The 15,424-nt window shown below is 38.8% G+C and overlaps 1 protein-coding gene across 1 annotated transcript in view; it reads right to left on the reverse strand.

Moving 5' to 3' along the window:
• Positions 1 to 2,149: 2,149 nt before the first annotated feature.
• The window catches only part of DDX10 (DEAD-box helicase 10), a 193,405-nt gene continuing 180,130 nt past the window's right edge, over positions 2,150 to 15,424 (reverse strand). Inside the window, exon 18 of the mRNA XM_069883490.1 lies at positions 2,150 to 2,829. Coding sequence (XP_069739591.1) covers positions 2,640 to 2,829 — 190 coding nt within the window. The 3' untranslated portion in view covers positions 2,150 to 2,639. The remainder of the gene's footprint in view (positions 2,830 to 15,424) is intronic.

The raw sequence follows: 15,424 nt of genomic DNA on the forward strand, positions 1-15,424 counted from the left end.
TCAGAACCACAGCCATTGCCCCAAAATGCTGGATGCTGGCTTTTCTTTTTCTGTCACACTCTAGATACACCATCCTCCCAAGGACAGCCACCTATGAAGCAGATGAACAAACGAGGATTTGAGAAACAATGGCTCTGTATCAGAGAATATAAATAAATTAGAATCTTTATTATCCCAAAACACAAAAGTAAGAATATTGGAAAAATTATTTTACACAGACAATGAAAACATCACAAGAATAGAAGAGCAGTGCAATCCTTTCAATAAACACAATTTAATTTTCAGTCTTACTGCTTACTGGGTAATAATAGTTCTCTCACATCCAGTGTACAAATGAGAACATCCCAGTAAGAAATGGTAAATCTTCTGCTTTATTACTTACTTGCCCCAGCGAACTACATTCAGCCTCCTCAGAGCAAAGATTTGAGTTGAAAGACATCAGGTGATGTACAAAACAATTGATCACCATGAAGTACACTATGAATTTACAATTAACTCTGAATAAGATCTACATCCCACCATACGTATTATCATCTACATCCAGCTCATCTTTGAGTATCTTTCTGCTGTTGGTGCTCCTTACGCTGAAGTTTACTGCTTTCTTCCACAACGGCAGGAGTAGAATGTCTGTTACCCCAGCGCAGAAGCATTTACTGACACCACTTCATCACATTCACTTCAGCCGTTCACATGATGCAACCTAAGCACAGTCACAATGTCATCATAGCAAACAGTTCTTCATTAATAGATTAATCTGCAATACTATTCCCAGATCACAGTATTTTCCAGGCCTACTGCAGTACTGTAGACTAAACAACTCTGTGCATCAGCTGCAAAGCAGGTCCCATCTTTCATGTTTAGCTGGTTGTGAAACTCAGTCATTTCTTCTCATTCCACACTGTCAGGAAGGAGCAGATGGCAGATGTGCTCTGCCTTATAATATTGTTTTGATGATCCCCTGCCTGCTGGCAGAACAGTGGAAGCAACATTTGGAGACAAGAATTTGCTCTATAATTTCAGTTTGGGGTAACTGATCTAAAAGATAACATGGGGTACAGGGAGAGGAAGAAAGGCTTGTACTGAATTGGCGCCAATCGATTTCTGTAACAAAAAAAAATCGACACTAGGAAAATAAAAAAGAGTACTTACTTCAATGTGTTCTTCATATAGGTGATGGGAAGAACGAGCGGCTTTTTGAGACAATGTATACTTTAAGATTTGCTGAAAAGAAGCAACAGGGCAAAGCCCCCAGGCATTTGTACCTACTCAGTGTTATACTCTACACTGCCATATAAACTTCACTAAGTCACAAGTCTACTCAAAACAAATCATCATCACTTTATATGCCTGTTGTCTGTCAAAAAAAGTGCCAGCAAAACTCTGCTTTTTTTAGTTTTCTTGCCCAGCAGCCTTCCTCTTGCCTAGGTAGTTTCAGAGATGTATAAAACTCCCAGGAACGTTCATCATTCTCCATACTGCCTGCAAGGATTCACCACGCTTTTGTCTGAACAAAGTGCCAATATTCTTAAGGGAGTAGTCAAGAAGGCAAGTAAAAGGACAGCTTATAGCTTATAAATTAATTAATTCAAATTAACTTGGCTTATAGCTGGCATTTGGGTACAAGTAAGAGAAGAAAATCTACTTAAATAACTAAGAATTTGGTATTGTATTACTATTTTGGTTTGCTTCAGAAAGAATGCCTGCTTCTTCCATTCCTCAGGAAAAGACTTGCACAGCATATGTCTTGTTCCTGTTCATCAAGGAGCAGCAGCTAGGGGTAAGCGCGCACAAACTGTGAGACAAACAACCAAGCTTTGATGGGAAGAAACCTCAAAACACACTCAAAAATTATTTTTCTTCATTATATTTCGACACAAGAAAAAAAAAGTAGCTCGCTTCCAGTTGTAACTCTGCCACAAAGTCTACCTTGTAACCAATTTTATTAAGCAGTTTTATGCTTTACCTTTTTTTGTAGCATCCTTGTGTTCTCATTCATATATTACCCAAATGCAGGATTCAAAGTTTTAGCTTCTAAAAATGTTTTTCTGAATTGCCTAACACTAGTGACAGAATCATAATAGAAATGATAACTGGAGGATAAGTAAATGCTTTCATAACAAAACTGAAAAAGACACCCAAAGTTCACACCTAGGCTTCAGAAATTTTTATTAAAATATTTTTAAAATATGTGCATTATACACAGAAGAAAAAAATGCAGTTTAAGTAATATGATTTGAGCTGCCAACAGCATTTCTTCTTCAATAACTTTAGTACACATTTATCTTCTAGAATAACGAACCTGACACAGTCAAGAAAGGAAAATCCTGTCCTTATTTAAAGCAAGATTAAAATTAAAAAAGACAATTGCTTCAAAACTTGGAGATCTTCAATTATGTACGTGTTACTGCAAAATGACATCTGGGGATTTAGGTTGGAAAGTTGGTTCAGAAAGCCTTATAAATCAAACCAAATATTGTCTATAATCTATGAGCCAACCTCAGACAATCCCATTGCATATGCAACTCATTTATCTGTGTCCACCAGTACCCAGCTGCCCAGCTGCCAAATTCATTTTGTGTAGACTACTGACAAAATTTTGAAGCTGTCCCAGAAAAAAAAAAAAAACTGCAGAAAAATAATTAGCTCTGACTGTTGAGCAGATGTAGTACAAGCTCTTCATCCTCTGCCAAAGAAAGCCCAGTATCTAATGGCAAATAGGGGTCCTCCTCTTGGCTGAGTTTTGCCTTCTTTCTTTTCAGTGGCATTTCTTCTGTGGCATCACTGTTGCTATAGCTTCTCTTCTTTCTTCCACTCTTCTCCTCAAGTTCACTGCAGAAACAAATCAATTAGTCTTTTTAACAACCGTGGTAATCAATATCATCATATAATCAAACAATTCATTTTAAACAAAGCAAATTTACGTCAAGATAAGAGCAAACAAAATTACAATTCAGAAGAGTGAAGCAATAGAAGCTGATGAACTCAATGTCTAAATTAGAGCTGCTCTCAGGCTGTGGCAGTGGCGAATGTTCTGCTGTCTTAATTGATTACAGTACATGAAGATATTGCTTTCAGTCTTATCTAATATTTGCTGCCTTATAAAGTGACAGACAACTTGACAAAACTGATTTAGTGATGCGTCAGTGGACCCTGACATGCATTCAAGATCTTGTCTGAAATAAACATGTGACAAAAATAAAAAATATGAGAACTGCCAATTAACTGGCAAATCCTGCACTTTATACAGTTTTGATTTGGGTCCATCTCATTCAAGCCACTCTTTCCCCTTCTTGCAGAAAATTTCCTTGGGGGCTATTCACCTCTTTGCCATAAGAGGAAAATGAAAACCCAAATCCAGTTATTTTCCCTGGTAAATTCCTATTTCTTCTGTTGCTGTTCTTAAGACTTGAATGAGTAGTCTTTTGCAGCCTTCAATCTGGATGAAACAACTGCATGTCTGTTTTAATAGTTGACTTATATCACATGGCCACATGACTGGAACAGGAGGAAAGCCCAACCTTTCCTGTATCTTCATGCAGGTTTTTTTCATAGCATTGAAAATTTGCTATAAATCATCTTATTTAAGAATAAAATAATCTAATTGCACAAAATCTATTCTAAGATATAATATTCATGTACCAGGATATAAAGAACTGGTTGTCATATGTTATAGGGAAGAATTCATACCAAAAAAACCCAGATGCAACCCCTGGCATCCCAAACCATGCTCTCCAAACAAGCTAACTGAAACAAAACTGCCTTCTCAGTTCTTCATTTTTGTATTTTAAAGAATAACACAAAAATTAAAATGGAACTTCAAAGACTGAGCTTAGGTTTTTGTAAAATTCATGTTTTCAATTACAATTTGGCAAATTCAATTCAGAAAATTCAATTTGCTAAAAAAAGTCTCAACAAGATTTTTTTTTTTAATTGCCTTTATTTTTATAATTGCTTAAGTGTAAATGTAATGTTTCTGAAATATTCCCTTCAGAAATACTGTTTAGAGAGTTAACAATTAGAAACAGCAGCTATAACAAAAAGCTCCAACTGTGGAATACTGTCCTTCAAACCAACACAGCACAGAAACCCAAAGTCCAATTCAAGCCATCTTCAGCTGCCCACCTCATTTTTCCATTAATAGGACTGGTTACCAGTATGTGAAATGCTGGTTTCACTACTCACTGGAAATCAGCCTAATCCAACCATTAACCCCAAAACACGGCAGTTTTCAGTAAGTTCAAGAAGAATTGGCAGCACGACGCTTCCTCCTCTTCCTGGCTCATACTCGGAGCTTTCTGTCTGACTCTCCATCATCAAGGCAAAGGAATAACATGAGATCTGATGGCCTTGTACTGGACTACAGACGTATGACCTACCTCCCATTCTCATCCAGCCCACCTTTCATGGAAGAACAATGCCAACCCCTGCCTACTCATTACAGCACAGAGAGAAGTGGGAAATCCTGTGAGAAACACCTTGCATTCCCAAAGTTAAAACCAACCTAACACTCTACCTTATATTATCATCTTTCCCTACCTGTCCAAAAGAAATAGCATCAAGCAATCTGATCTAGTGAGATGTCCCTGCTCATGGCAGAGGGTTGTACCAGGTGATCTTTAAAGGTTCCTCCTAACCCAAACCATTCTATGACTCTGTGAATAGCTGGTGACTGGGCATCAAACACTTCCTAAAACTGGGAAATTTCAAAGGATATAGCAACTTTGAACTTTCATTTGCATGGGGACGGCTTTTCAGTGCTTGCTACTAATGTTTATTTTATTGCCTTTCTGGGGAAAGGTCTCTCTGTTTCTCTTTCTACTGCTTAAGATATTCCATAAATGCTGAAGCTATACTGACAGTATATGAAAATACTCTAAAATACTAAGACTTCTCACTTTTCTAAGTGACCGGTGCCAGTATGGACTGGAGTTTCATGGTGTTTGCTTTGAACAGAGTACGGGGGTTCACTTTAAAAGTGTACGGCTGAAATCTTACTAAGTAAAAGCATTTCAGCTTGTTTGCAAAAAAGCCAATTACAACATCTGAATAGCCTTCCAGCATCTGAATGGACTCTGAAGCCCAGTTTGCATTCATAATTGAGTAATGCTTCAGCTAGGACATTAGCTGAAAACATCTTAGCAATTAAAACAATACAGAAATCTCACAAGTTATGAAACAGCAGACTTTAAATACCAAGTTATATTAATTTTTGGAGTTTCACAGGCCCACAGGCCTAGATGTGTGTAAGATATAACACTTAAATACAAAACAAATTCAGAAGGAACTGTGAGATTTCTAATTTTTCCCCCAAACAAAAGCAAATAGACACTATTACGACGAATTTTCATCTTAAGCTTTGTGGGAAGATTATGCTGAGTCCAGCTGTTTCTTATTATTACTGAGGAATCACAGTGCTCAAACAGAAGTGCACACTATAGATGTATCTACACATCAGCAGGGGAACTTTCACAGTAATTTGACTCCTACTGGGCTGTAAGCTGGACAGGTGAATAAGGAGGAATGCATAACACAGGAGGCAGTGGCAGCAAAACCACAGAGTGATGAAGATACCTAATGGCTTGTGTTTTCACGATGCGCAAAAAGTAGAAGCAAAACAGTATTTGATTAAGGCAACTTAGGAAGGAAAGCAGAGTCTCATGTGGAATGTGCAAATAAGTTGTTCAGAATATCGAAACACAGAGAGAAGACAGACCTTGCTTGCCCGTAGAATGGTTTGGGTTGGAAGGGACCTTTAAAGATCAGCTAGTCCATCTCCTAACCCTGTTCCTCCGGGATGGGTTTTTATCAGCAGTGGCTTGGGTGAGGTGGAGATGGGCCTCCACTCCAGAGGAGCAGAAATGAAGCTTTTATAAAGGGTGAAAGTGGTAATTTTAAAAGGAAGCTGGAAAATCATAGAATAGTTTGAGTTAGACCTTAAAAATCATCCAGTACCAACCCCCCTTGCCATGGGCAGGGACATGTCCCACCAGACCAGGTTGCCCAAGGCCCCATCCAACCTGGCCTTGAACACCTCCAGGGATGGGGCAGCCACAATCACCAGGATGCCTGGCATGATGCGAAGGGTACCCTGTACTCCATCTGGGTGCTCCTCCTCACCTTTTGGATAGAATGCTCTTTGGACGAGATGCAGTAGGGGTAATTCTCAGGTGCATGTGCAGAAGGGCATCTATATGGGGACCACTTCTGCACTTACATTAAATTAATTCCTCCCTGGTCTCCATCGCCCAAAGACCTGTCAGCACACCCTGCAGAGATTATCTCTTTACCATTGGTCACTTTCCGTGATTATAAATGGCCCTTACTCCTCACAAACACACAAACCGATGCACCACCAGCTGGCATCCACAAATAGCCAAAACAAAATAAAGTTATTCTAAGGTGAACTATTTTCTAACAGAACGACGCAGTTAGAAAGCAGCCCTATAATTCAGATTCAAATCAAAGCTAGTAAGTCTCTTCGTCTCCTATTAATAACACTTAGAAAGTGGCATGTGCAGCTGGATTACAACTCCTTCCTTTCACCATCTGGTGCAATTTAGCTTTTCAGCCGCCTGAATGACCTGCGCAGTGTGAAGCTGCCTGATGAAAGGATTTACTGGGACAGGCTGTGTTTACACAGGCAAGGAGGTACTAGCAGCCGACTTATCAACAGGCACAGTAATTTCTGTGGTCACCATTTGCACAGCTGTAACAACAAAGGAAGGTGCTAGCATTTAATAGGTAATGTTTATTACTCAAACACTAAAGCAGGACTTATGAATCCTGTCCCTTAAATAAATGCCAGCACATATAGAATCATAGAATCATAGAATAACCAGGTTGGAAGAGACCCACTGGATCATCGAGTCCAACCATTCCTATCAAACACTAAACCATGCCCCTTAGCACCTCGTCCACCCGTGCCTTAAACACCTCCAGGGAAGGTGACTCAACCACCTCCCTGGGCAGCCTGTTCCAAATGAATGTTCCATATGAATGACATGTGAGAAACAGGGTGTCTAATTACAACCCTGACAGCTATACACCACAAATCTCTCTTAATTTAACTACTAAAAAATAATCTCACAAGTGTGTTTTGAAGCGATACCAGAAAGCTTTTAATTGTTAGTATTTAACTTGCTTCTCAGCTTCAAGGTATGTCTTGACAAGCTGTAAGGTTTTGATTTAAGTGCTTGAGAGTCAGCCATTTGAAATGTGCGTCCACACAGCCAAGTCACCCTTGTTGAAACAACGTGGTCCTGCAAGATCTCTAGACGGCTGCTGCTTCAGTTAACATTGATATCAGAGCTTCCTTTGGAGCCTCGGTTTACCAGCAATGCTCTGGAAATAATCTGCCCTTGCCACTGAATTGCAGGCCATGAGTCAAGTTTCCAGGCTGCAATAATGAATAAATCTGCTAATAAAATACAGTACAAAAAAGTTAGGAATAATTTATCCCATAAGTATTGGCATTTTTCTAATCAAACATGCTGTGCCACAAACCTTTTTTCATGTAATAAATTTTAATTCACAAGGCCATGGCAGCAACCTTAACGAAGATTAATTACTGCAGTCCCTTCCATAAGGCCCAGTGCAGCTTCTTTCTTACTTGTTGTCAGAATGCTAGAGAATACAGAGATGGTAATCAAAATACATGGTGGTGCGTTACTTCCCTTACTGCCTATCATGCTGATGTAAATCAAAATAGCTCTAAAACTAGATTTATTAAAAAAACAATTGCAGGAAAAGGGATGAATAATCTACTTGCAATGAAATACCGGTTTAGCTGTACTAAAAGCAAAAGACAAGTCTGTCTTGAAGCTAAGTGCCAGAATCTGGAAGAAGAAAAACAAAAACTTAACTAGAAACCAGACCAGCAAGAGAGTATGATTTCTTCCTACTGCAAGGGAAGAAGATTTATTGAGAAAAAGCACTCAAATCAACCATCAACATCTTGCTTCTGCTCTCAGGTCCCCTTTACTTTCCAAAGGCTCCAGTGGACAAGTAGCAGTGGACTCAAATCAGATGTAGCAGCACTTTTCTTCCCAATTCCTGTCACAGACGTGGCTGACCAGAAATCAGCAGTACCTGACCCAGCCCTGGACCACTGGAGTTTCTATTCAGTATATGTGAGCTATGCAATTTTAACTCATCTTTATACACCAGTCTGAAAATGGAAATCATTCAGGCATTGATTCTTAAATGGATCAAGTATCACTGCTCTGGGTTAAAACTACTTCAGCTGGAGGTGACCATGGCTTCAATCAAACCATTTTGATTTTGCTGAATGTCCTGCTGTCAGAGGCTTAACCTCTGAAATGTGCTGCTGCCTTTGAAGATGCTGCTAACAACATACCTAATCCTTGCATTCAGTCACTCCTCCTCAGCTTCGTCTGACACTCACATTCTTCAAATCTGTTCATCTCCTTTTCTTTTTTGTGACCAGTATCACCATCCAATTCTTGACAGTTTATTTCTGAAGTGCAGAGTTTCGGTAAGTTCTTCTCTCACTTCTCCTTCATTCATGCATACACTTGACGATGATACACTACTTTTTTCTTTTTTTTTAAAGGTAATTTCTGTAGCTGACAAATTCACAGGTACCACAGGAAGGATCTAGTCTGACCTGCACAGCATAGGTTACTGATTTCATTATGAAATTCTACTGTCAAGCCCATTTCATGCAGTGAGCTAGAGTATAACTATTATGAAGACTTACATGGCATGAGAATAACACATCTCATTCAAAAGCGATCTAATGTCTCAACGTCCAGTTTTGCAGCTAAAAAGCACAACCAAGCCCAGAAACAGAGACCTTTTACAAAGTCTGTCTTGCAGTCTGGCCATCACAACATTAAGTTCCAGCCTTCACAAAGTCACTGACATGACATGTTAGAGGGAATACCATGAGCTGCAGATGATCATCTCCAAAGACAAGGTAACGCCAACTGCACTAAGAACCACATAAATCTTAGCAGGTCAACATCAGCATCCTGGTATACGAAGATGGTATAAAGAACTGCAATTTGCTTACAATTTTCATAAATAAAGCAAGGTACATAACCAAGCACTACTGACTGCTGCTTGGATGCCTGTCAACTGGTGATCAACCAAAAATTCAAAAACAGAACAGGTTTCTTCTTTCCCCTGACGTCCAAGATCTTTTCCATGCTGATCTAAAAGTTAATGTGATCAGTTGGACCTATTAGAGATTTAAGGAAGGCAATGTTGAGGTCAGTGATAACTTTGTTCTTCATCAACATTTTTATTTAGAGAGGTTGAGGGATTAGAAATATCAGAAACTCAATTTGACTGCAAAATGAATATTTAAGAAATCCAGCTGCTTTTCTTCCAGCCTATTCGATACACTTAAATTTTTCACCTCATTAACAATTTACATTGATAGCCTTAAACCAAATACAATGAATGCTGCTAGATATACAAAAATTAATCTCATATTACATGCTTGCAGTCATTAATTACTCTGCTTGTAGAGGTATGGCTGGAAGGGAATTCTATTCAAAGGCAAATTTAACTCATGATTGGTATAGCTCCCCCAATTAAAAAAAAGTACGGAGAGGGAGGGAGAAAAGACTAAGAATGTTTTTGACTTCTTAAACCATGGGGAGATAGTATGTTTTTAAAGACTGTTGAAGAAAGATACCCTAGGTCTCACATACTTGCTTTGAATTATCCCTTTTAGAAGCACTTTTTTTCTTCTTAAAGCAAGTAGTAGCTAGCATAGACCAATATATTTCTATTTCAATCCAACATTTGCAGCAAAATCTCTGAATTTTGGAAATGTAAACCATAAAAGAGCTGTATCACTTAATCTCACAAGCCTAATTTCACTATATGCTACTATCAACTGATTTGCTTTTCTTAAAATCTTTAGGTCAATATTTCCCAGCCCAAAGAGCAACTCATCATACAATCCAGTGACAGCTCAAGGAGAGGTACATGAGACATGAGTGTTGATTTAACAGAAAATCCTCTTTCCCACTGGCAGAAAGATTTCTTGCCTGGTCTCATACTTATTTTTCTTGACCCACCAGATCCCCATCATCCTCTCTCTGCCTTTCATGCATACATCCCCTCCACCCCTTTCCTCCCTCACACAAAATCAGTAACATTTCTCCATCGCCTTAGGCTCACCATCAGCCTCCCTAGCTACCACTTTCCTTTACCCGTAGGCTTACTGGTCATTCAAAGTCTCCTGCTTTTATCAATTTCCTCTTTTTCCAGTCCTAAATTAATTTCCTGTGCTGCGTCTTCCTCTTTTGGTTGTGCCTCTGCTTTCACAAAAGCCACCTAAGGGGTGCTCAGAGCACCTCATAAGTTTCCAGACATACCTACACTGAGCCTCAAAGCCGACTTCAGAACTAGAGAACAAATGGCAACATTTTTCACCCATGTGCACCTAAAAGAAATGCAATTTCATCAACATTGCCTATTGGGAAAGTCCTTGGCCTGTCCTACCACACCAAAATACAGTGGGACATTGCCCAGAAGAGCTCTTTTTGGCACCATCTGAAGTCATAGCAGTTGTGGACAATACACACAATCATGTGCCAGGGCTTAAGCCTGTTTTCTGGCCAAATCCGTTTAGCCTATAAAGACATGATTGATGTTCCCCAGGCAAGCCCAAGCCAGCACAGGATTATCCACCACATGCTGCGCTCAGCACCGGAGCCATCAATGGCTCTTAATTTCAACACATTCCTTTCAGGCACTCCTAGAAATCTAATTTTATCCTGGACCCTATCATCTTCCAAATTTATGTATCAGAACGTTGTCGCCCACAGTTCTTGCTCTCTTGAGCATCCCACAGCTTTTCTGTCTCCTCGTCCCTTTGCATACCTGTCATAACTGTTCTCACTACTCACTTCAGTTTAATTACTACCCTTAGCAATGACTGTCAAATCCACTCCTGGTCTACCCCCAGCTACCAGATAATATCAGCGTCCCTACTATCTGCCTCTGGAAATCACCGCTGATAATAAACTCAAAATTGTTGTCTTTGATATTGCAGGTTTATCTGTAGTACTTTCCTCATCAGAGCAGTGCCTACACTAACGTGGTCTTTTCTAGGGAAGCTCTGGAAGTCAGGTCTAGCTAGGCTGATTGAAACTGCTCCTTAGGTACTTTTTAACTTCTGTTCAGCTTAAGTGCTGCAGAAGAACCTGAAGCAAATGGACTCACTTTCCAAATTTCTGTCCTCCTGCCTTCCTAAAAAAAGCTGAAAACATCTACTACCCATTGCCCTCATCCTCCAGCAAACACAGACAAGAATGAAAAGCAAGAAAGGATTCAGTCCGATCGTGTAAAGTTAGAAAAATGAAGAAAATCCTTTCAGAATCCCCTTGGAGGAAGTTAAAGACCTTTCCTAGTATTAAAAAGTATAACAGTATAGTGTCCTGAAGTTGACAGAAGCTGGTTATAAAGCTTCAAGTGATCCCAGTTCCTGGGACATGATTGCTACCCCAAGAATATCTCGCCCCTAGCCAGGGAAAGTGCAACCCTTCAAACTGACACCTAAAAAATGACCCAGCCAGATCACACCCCCAGAGCACTAAAAGGAGCAGGACAGATTTACACAAACATTTTACTTAAGGAATTGAAACCAAATTGCAACTTTGTAGTCATAAAATGAATGCCAAAAAAAGCCCCATAGCTGTAACAGTCAGCAGGGTTTGCATGGCAAGAATGTGCTGATATTGCATATAAAAATCATAATAAAATTTATGTTTTGACAGTTTCTTTGCAAGACTACCCTTTAAAGAATTGAATAAAGCTGAGATTTTAAGCAATCATTAACAGCATTTTCAGACATATGAAAAGATCCTACGTTCATATATATATATATATATAATCTTAAAAAATATGTTTTATTTTATGAACCTTGGTTGGCATCTCCTACTAAAAATCTGAAAAATGAGTTTTAGACAAATTAGCTTTCACACATGACTAAGTTGCACAGACCAAATAAAATCCAACCTTCCAAATAAATGATCCTTTGCTAGGCTTAAGAAAAAAATCGTAATTTAAAAAAAGAAAATTTCATTGGAAAAACCCTCCTAGATTTTAAGTTGCATTTCAAATACACGGATACAGTGTAGATAGTAGTGTACCATGGAAAACGTTTCAGTTGTTGCACTTCATTCTGAAGTCACTTCCAAGCATAGTCCAAAAAACATACTTAAAGTACACTTAGTAAATCAAAATCTGACAAGTCGTAATACATGGCAGAAAAAAACCCATAACTCAACTCTAGTTGAATGATATATATAGCGCCTATTTTTTTTGTGCTGAAAGTTACTCCCTTCAGCACAGATTACATTCAAGACTAATGTCCTTGAGATAACTGAAATACTGTAGATATCAAAGTTCCCAGAAAACATTCCCTCAAAAAGTAACTCAAATAAGGACACGTCTAATAAAAGGGAAAACCAAAAAGGATTAAACTGTGTCTGCTTGGTATTAATTTTACATGTGTAAACCTAGCATACTGAAAACAAGAAAAATATTATTTAAAAATCAGTTACCACATGTGATTTGTTGTAGCTTCAAAGGTAATGCCATCTGTCTAGGGGTGGAGCACTGAATGCACCCTCTCAGTGCCTGAATTTTACTCCCAGATGTATCACTGCCATGACCTAAAGACAAATTACTACATGAGTCCACATACCTGCCTACAAAAATCACACTGATCTCTTTTGTAAAGTGTTTTGAGATTTTCGGAGGAAAACACTTTGTCAAAAATCATTACTAAATTCCCGTTTTCCTTTTCTGCATGTTCTTTTCCAACCTACTTCATAGTAACAGAAAATTATCAAGGCCCTAAACCTTCTTTGAGCCTTAATTCTTCTTGAGAACAGACACTCCGACTGCAGTGGAGTCACCGCAGATTCCAAATATGCACTGATGACCACTGCCAGTGATCTGTCCTTCTCTGTCAACTTCTGTTCTTAAAGCTTAGGTAACTTTTTGTCTTTCTGTCATCCTCTGGGAACGGATCAATACAAATAGTGGTGTATGAATACATAAAAATCAGACAGGAGTCATGTCCCCTAGTCAAATGGTTACTTAATGATACTGAAAGTAAACTAGCAAAAATGCCCAATTTTAACCTGACTGACCCCATAACTTTTTCCAAAATACTTATTAGAATAGAATAGTATAGCATAGTTTAGTTTAGCATAGTTTAATTTAGCCTAGTTTAGGTTGGAAGGGACCTTAAAGATCATCTGGTTCCAACTCCCCTGCGATGGGCAGGGACACGTCCTACTAGATCAGGCTGCCCAAGGCCCCATCCAACCTGGCCTTGAAGCAGTTACACAAGTTGAAATAATGCAAAATCTTGGTTAAGAAATGCAGGAAGTCTACAACAATTCAGTAGTAATTAGGAAATGCCTGAGACAATTAAATGTTTAATAGGTGATGTTGTGACACTAGGTTTCCTATTCTTGGTTGCTGGCAACTCCTTCCTACCAGCTCAGTTGTCCATTAACTTAATGGATTCCAGGAATCTGTCCTTCAGCACCCACACACACCCCAATAAACAAGACAAGTGGTGATCACATACCAAAGCTCTACTTCAGACCTTCTCAATTTACTTTAAGCCCTCCACAAAACTAACTACAAATAACTATCAAAAGTCCCTCTCTACTTCGTTACTTGCAGCAAAGCATTACTACAAACGTCAGCTCAGAATTTGCTCTCAAAGGCAAAAGGACAGAAGCAGCACTACTATGGTCCCAGATGGAGAAGCATGATCATCCTGAAATACTTATCTTGGCATTTCCATTAATGCCCTATGTAAATGCAGAATTGCTAAATACACTTTTCTGCTGGTCCTTGTCTCCTAGTTAATACTAAGCCAAACAGATGGCCCCTTCAAACAAAACAGGGTTTTAGAAGATCCTCTACTCAAATCACCACTTTATATCCAGATTTTACTCAACAGAATCTCATATATTAAAAAGACAATATTAACCATGTTATTGATGTTACCTGGTGGAAGCTGAGAATACAGTTTCGAATTATTAACCTGGTTCCACTACAAGCAATATAAGAATATCACTAGGGAATACATTTATCAAATAGGGAGAGATATATTTCAACTCAATAGCATGGGAAAAACAACCTACAAATCCTCTTATATGGCCCTCCTCAATAAACACCAAAGTTTAAACTTCATTAAAAGAGAACTTCCTAAACAAACTATGCAGTTTCCCCAACTAAAGGCTGAAGGTCAAAGAGTCAAGCAACCATAAATACAGAAGGAACTGGAAGAATCTTGTTTAAGATTGACAGATCTCATTTTCTGTTTGTTTTTAGGAAGCTGTATTGACATTTTACACAGCTTTTTTAATTCATTTTACATGGAGTGGATATACTGAATAAACTTAGGGAAGTGATGGACCAGAAGGAACTATAATTTTCTTATAGTTACCCTCCTTCTCCTCCTTGCACAAAAAAGGAGCAGTTCACTGCTCTCAGAAAAAGCAATGCATTTCCCCCACCCCTGTCAGTTCTGTCGCTCAGCACACTGGTGATGAGGCTACAGGGGACATGATCACCAGCTTGTTAACCTAGAGCTCTTCAGTCCTTAAATCCATGTCCCAACATCCAGTCCTACATTCTGCCCCACAATGTGTAGTTACACATGGTTAGGGACAGTCTAGCCACTAGGATTAACCAATTCAGACATGAAAAGCAAGAGATTTATGAACCTAGACACCTAGAAGAGAGCAAAATAAAGATCTATACTCCCATTTAAGAGTCAAGATGATATTTCTTAATTTGTTACACAATAGGCTGTTTGCCAGAAATACACCGTGAAGCCAACAACAAAAAACACACAGGGCTTCACGCAGCATCTCTCACTCTTCCTGTATGTATGTGCTGAAGAAATAAAGTTGTCATAAACTACAGTTCCTCACCCCACTCCGTGCTTTCTGTTAAACTACAAGATACAAAATCCTTCTGGTTTATACAATGAAAACCACTTCTAAATTAAGAAGAAAAGTTTAACATTTTTAATTTTATTATATATTTAATTCTAACTCGCATTCCACTTCACTTGCAGTGTTGAAGAGCCTGAGCAACACAGAATCATAAAACTTATCAAGTTGCACTGTGCACAGATTTATTTAACATATCACAGGTACAGGGGGCTTATCCAAATCCTCAAAAGACTTCAACATTTCTTGTTTCAAACAGAACATGTAATGTGACAGTAGAGAAAAGTATTTCTGAAATACACGAAACATCCAGGGAATTAGTAAATATTTTTTTCATGTGGAACAGTCTCACCAAGATCATTTCAACACTGACTCAAAAACCTTCCTCGTACAGCTTCACAGATTTCTAGCACAGATTTCTGTTCAGCACCTACCTCACAAACAAATAGTTGCAGGAG

This window comes from Phaenicophaeus curvirostris, chromosome 1, assembly GCF_032191515.1.
Source record: "Phaenicophaeus curvirostris isolate KB17595 chromosome 1, BPBGC_Pcur_1.0, whole genome shotgun sequence".
Classification (NCBI taxonomy): Eukaryota; Metazoa; Chordata; class Aves; order Cuculiformes; family Cuculidae; genus Phaenicophaeus; species Phaenicophaeus curvirostris.